This window comes from Hippocampus comes, unplaced genomic scaffold (assembly GCF_001891065.2).
Source record: "Hippocampus comes isolate QL1 unplaced genomic scaffold, H_comes_QL1_v1.1 scaffold135, whole genome shotgun sequence".
In the NCBI taxonomy this organism is placed as follows: domain Eukaryota; kingdom Metazoa; phylum Chordata; class Actinopteri; order Syngnathiformes; family Syngnathidae; genus Hippocampus; species Hippocampus comes.
This window is the reverse complement of record NW_017805583.1, coordinates 1,450,279-1,456,112: the sequence shown is the minus strand read 5'-3', so window position 1 is coordinate 1,456,112 and position 5,834 is coordinate 1,450,279. Positions and strand designations below refer to the sequence as shown.

Sequence of the window (5,834 nt, the reverse complement as noted above, 5' to 3'; positions counted from 1 at the left end):
ATATATATATATATATATATATATATATATGTATATGCACACTTTTTTAAAAACACAAATACACAAAGCACACAGTTTTCATTGTAATTGTTATAAATAGATATATAAGATGGGGATTATGGCATAGCGGGACACTTTCAGTCCTTTGTTCCAACACAGCAACATTAGATCATGCAGTTAAAAATAAAATACACACCAACAACCACACATGCACACACTCACACCTGCACGCGAACAAATTGGGAAGGAAAAAAAAAGATCCTCTGGATTTACTTCATTCGAACATGTACATCGGTTGCACATGATTAAATTGTGGTAAACCTGTGCAATGTTCCTGTGTTCTCCTCAAAAATAAAGAAATGATATACATTAGTTGAACACATTTTAATAATGTGCAACCGAAAAGCTTCTTTTCAGTGCACACACGGTATACACTGTACATAAACATGTATACTGTATACACACATATATTCATATGTACATGAAATGCACTGAAAATTTTATAAAATCTGTTGTTTACAGATTATGAATGTGTTTGTCACCATAAAACACACACATAAAATCATTTTTCAAATCCAAACTTGATTCCCCTTAAACAAATATTAAAAATCTAACACTTAGGCCAGTACCTTTTTATTTTTATTTTGTTTATAATGAATATTATTAAATGAAAGATTTAGGTTCGACATCCAACAATAAATATGAGACAAGAACTCATCATTTCAGATCTTACTTCCAGGCATTCTGTGTCTGAATAGGATAGACAAGTTGAAAGACTGCACCTTTTGTTGGACCTCACCAATGTTTTTTTTATGTGAGCAAAAGTAATGTAAGATGTCACTGTACTACACTGATTGCAGAAACAATAACTAGTTCTGAATGTCCGTGATTAGTTTCAGATTAGTTTTTTTTTTTTTAATTTTTTGGGGGGATTACATTTATACGAGTTTGAGGTGTCACCAAGATGAAAACCAGAAAGGGGTCGATGAAAACCTGAAACGGGGTACACAGAGAGATTTATAACAACCCATTTTTAACATGTGATCCAACACATGATTAGGAAAAAAAAACATGTGGGTTGTTACTACTCTTATCATGTACATTTACCAAGAATTGTGACTCTCACCGCCCCCCCTCCAACCCAGCCCCACAATTTTCACAACGCAAAAAAGGAAGGAGTCTACTTTTTTTTTACTCATTCACTGCGGTTGACAGGCAGTTATATCAATAGCATAAAACAGAGAGGGCTCGTAGTGATTGAGGGGAAAGTCATGCAATGGACCTCCACCCCCTTAGCGGGATACTGGTCGATCGCGAACAACACAATCGGCACACCCCTGCTGCAGAGCATGAGGTGAACAGTAAAAGAGGGTACAGTACTGAAGGAACACCCCGCAAAAAAAACAGCAGTGTCAAAAGCCTGGACTTAAAACTTGCACCAAAGTAGAATGCCAAGTGTGGTGGTTTTAATTTACCTGACACAGGTATTGCAAGCAAAAATATGATTCAAGTCTGCTTTATTTTAACTTATTGTAAGTCTGTTCCATTCTTTTGGCTCACATAAAAAAAAAAAATCTATTTTGTTACAAACAAAATTCCAGTTAATAAAAGCTCAATGTTGACCTCTTGTCTCATATTCAGCTTTTGATGTCAAACCAGATGTTTCAAAGTGTCAGCACTAGAAAATATTTTGGGCCACTGTTCCAGTACTGTTGGAGGGGCAAATACATATTCTGAATTTGGATGTATATACTGCTAAGTTTGACAAAAAAAATAAATAAATGAGAGTCGGATAATGAAAACAGAATCAATCAATTGAGGGAGAACAAGAAAGGTTGAGGAGAAGATAGAAGCAAGAAGAGTTAAGGAAAAATAATTAGCGGAACTAACATGGCGTTACTGGTAGCTGTGGCGGAAACGTCAGCCGACGAGATAACTCCACACTTGGCACATTTGAGCGTCATATTGTACAGTGGCACTGTCATCTGACTGCAAAGTCAAATTAACACGCTGTAACAACAACACAAACAGATACAAATGCACCTATACACAGATTCATACAAATGTACATGTAAATAGGCAAGCACACAAAAAGAAAACAGTCACGCAAACAGTGAGTCACAGTGGTCTCGCACACTCTCTCTCTCTCAGGGTTGTGGGCTAGCTCAGACTGTTTGTGTTTCTTGGTTTTATCTCTATATGACTTGGAAGAAGATGGAGGAAGGGATAAGACTGTCTTCACATATTTGATTTTCCTGAAAAAAAGAGAGATATATTATGTAAGCCTGGGGGGTTTGGGACTCTGCACTGGCTGCTCAACATTTTACCAGCTAACCATTCATTTGCATGTATTACAAAAACCACATAACATTCCATATTACATAGGCCTGGCGATTATCTCATCCATGCCTGCATGTCAGTCTGATGGCAAAAATCAACACTGTACTTAAAGCGCATCTATTGAGGAAAATTTGTATTTTAAACCCATGTATACAAATAGTTGGATCACTGGATCACCTGCTGAGCCATTCAGTGTGGAAGCCTCCTATTTCTGAAAATTTGTTGCTGAGCAAGCCAGTCTCATGCACCAGTGCGGTTAACATGCTGTAAATGTGGTTATGGGTTAGACTGTATAAAACCCAACTCATACCGAATTTCTTCGCCCATGACTTGACAGCGAGGCTGACTGAAAATACACCACTTTCAAGCAACAGTCGGAAAAAAATGGAGAAGAGGGCCCTTTGGGAGTTGAACTTCAGATTTAAGAGGAACTGTGTCTTTTGTCGTGCTGGCTTTGAACCAGATCGAACCCCTCTTACTTGGAATATTGCAGCACGCTTTCTTTGTTTATGTTAGTGTACTCTCCAATTCCGATTGTTTGCTACAATTTAAGACACCATGGAGCTGAAAATTCTTCCGTGCTTCCTCGAGGAATTATAAGGCTGTAATCACATTACAGAACCCAGAACAGTACAGCAAAGCACAGTAGTGAAGCCAACTCACTGTTCACAAGTACTTTTATGCATTAAAGGTACAGTAATCACTTTTTACAAACCCCATTCCAATGAAGTGGGGATGTTGAAAATAAATAAAAACAGAATCCAATGGTTTGCAAATCATATTCAACCTATATTTAATGGAATGCACCAAAAATACAGGATATTTAATGTTCAAGCTGCTACACGTTATTGTCTTTAGCAAATAATCATTAATGTTAAATTTTATGACTGCAGCTTGTTCCAAAATAGCTGGGACAGGCTGCAAAAAAGAAAGATTAGAACATCACACAGGTGGGTACTGGGAACAGGTGGGTACCTGATTTTATTTATGTTTTACACATTGTCACAACTTCATTGGAATTAGGTTTGTACATTAGCACAGCCTAAATCATCAGTCACCAGTGTATTTTTGTGTGACAGAACTGTTTTCACCAGATTAAACAGAACTCTGCAGATATTGGATCTTTTCACTCACGATCCTGTTAACTTTCCTGATGAACAACAATTAAAACCAACGAACGGAGGGAAATCAAATTTGTAGCCTGCGGATGCTCTGATGAAATACCACATCCTGGAAGAAATTTAATTTCAGGTGAAAGGGCAATGCACTTGCTAAATGTATGCCAGAGGCAGCAAAATTATTAAAAAAAAAAAAAAAAAACAATTGAAATATATATATAATTTTTTTTTTTGCGGGAAATCACTCATTGGTCAAATGACTCACACTGCAGTCAATGTATTGAATCAAAATGATGGGATAAAACCTACTACAGCATAAAATTCAACCTATCTTCAAGTTGAATGGTTTTAGTGTTGCCTAATTTTATGAGGTCAAATTAATTTGTTGTTGGAGTGCAGATAGCAATGAAGCCGGTCTCTCAGGGAGAATTCTGCCTAATTGAAATGTTCCTGTGTACTTAATTGGATGCCGAATAAATTAACTTAATTAAACATGGTTCCAATTTGAACCTTAAGTAACACATCATGAAAGCGGAATCAACTTGAAAATGTTTTTTTCATTCTGCAGAAATATAAAACAACCCGAAGGTACACACAAACTGGTGTGGCTGATCAATTTGTATTGTTTATTTCCCATTACCTCCATCCAAACACAAGTGTGTAATAAATAAGCAGGCCAAGACCACTTTGAGCCGCTTGCAAACAAAGTCATTTGATTTAGTTCACTTCAGTTGTATGTGAATTCTACACAGACATGCACTGAAATGACAGCATCAGAAAGCACAGGGAGATCACAAAGCTTCAAACAGTAATGCCTAGGTGTCTCAACAGTGTATTGGCACATTTGTGTGTGTGTGTGTGGGGGGGGGGGGTCGCAGTGTGTACATGTGCACCTGAAGAACTACCAGGTCCTCCCAAGAAATATATTTTAGAATTTTTTTGTGACATACGAGAGAAGAAAAAAGAACGTAACACACGAATATGGCTGATGTTAAAATTAACTGTGTTCAGTGTCAGTGAACCAAACTCGTAATTCAAAATGCATCATCTAACTTTTGATTGCTTTAGTTTGAAGTCCAAATACTATACATTTGTACTGACCTAATAAATTATTTCCAGAATGTCAAAAGTACAAACAACTTACTCAAACGTGTTCTTTTAATAGAGAGGTGTACTTTCAAGCAATTGCTCGTAGCCATTACTTTATGCTTACTGCAATTGTTCAGTGTTCATGGCTTGGTCATCATTCCTTTTAAGAGTTTGTTTCCCACCCATATATTTCTTGAAGGTCCTTTTTTTCAACAATAAATATATAAATTAAATTCCATCCTACTTTCTGGGGTGTCAATAGCAGCAGGAACCTTCGCCTGCAAGGTCTCAACTCGAGTCTTCCAATCAATCTGCTGCTCATCATCAAGCCAGCTATCGGATGAGTGCTACCACTAGCCATTCTTCTGCTAACATGGCTCTTTGAACATACACTGCTCCAACAACTCCAAGAGATGGCCTGGCGCTCCTCTAAAACCATGGGCTGGTTGCCAGTCAGTTGCAGGGCATGTATGGAGTCAGACGGCCAATCACACTCAAACTGACACCATTACTGAATGAGAACTGAAGCCACGCCGCCTGCACTAAAGTCAGGCGAATGTACCACTACACCATCAGTGATTTGTAAATATAATAACAATGCTACTTGTACTGCTACCCCTACTGCAATTTCTACTCTGACTTCTGCTACTACTGCTAATAATAATAACTTAAGAATTATATTATGTCTTACAAGGGACGCAAGGACAAGTATGCCTATTACTGGAGTAGGATTTCATATGCTGCCAGACATCAACAGACTTAGGTAGTTTTCTTTTGCCTTGATGAGGCATTGAAAGCAGTAGGTCAATGATAATGAGTATAGTGATGTGTCTTGGCAGGTAAGAAGAGGTCACTTGTGATTCTGATGACTGCTATCTCAGTCCTGTGGTGTGTTCTGAAGCCAGACTGAAATGGTTTGTAGAGTTCATGGTTCGACATAAATTGAGAAAATTGGGTGGCATATGCCCTCTCCGGGTCATTAATGTATTTATTCATAGCGACCAAAGTTTCCCCTATGGAAAGAATGTTACGGGGCTGAATGGTAGTACGGTTTCTCCCGTACAGTAAGGATTTTGTTTTGCTCAGTTCGCACTTGCAATAATTCAAAGACGGAAGACAGGAACGCATGTATTGCAAAAAAGGCAACCGTGGTTATCCTTCAACACTGGTGAGATTGTTGGTCCATGTTAACTGGTCCATCTGTCTATCTGTACATCTGTCTACATCGCGCGACTGTCTGGAAGTGATCCGATCCGTTTTGCATTTTTTTCAGGCCGGGAGTGGTGC

General features: G+C 38.1%; 1 protein-coding gene across 6 annotated transcripts in view; it reads right to left on the bottom strand.

The window, feature by feature from the left end:
• adgrb1a (adhesion G protein-coupled receptor B1a) overlaps nucleotides 1-5,834 on the bottom strand; it is a 113,475-nt gene that overhangs the window by 18,809 nt on the left and 88,832 nt on the right. For 4 of the 6 annotated variants that reach the window (XM_019880069.1, XM_019880075.1, XM_019880072.1 and 1 more), the window contains one exon: nucleotides 1,891-1,989. The exons of the other annotated variants lie outside the window; for them this stretch is intronic. In XM_019880069.1, the coding sequence (XP_019735628.1) occupies nucleotides 1,891-1,989 (99 nt within the window). The remainder of the gene's footprint in view (nucleotides 1-1,890; nucleotides 1,990-5,834) is intronic. 6 annotated transcript variants of the gene reach the window in all.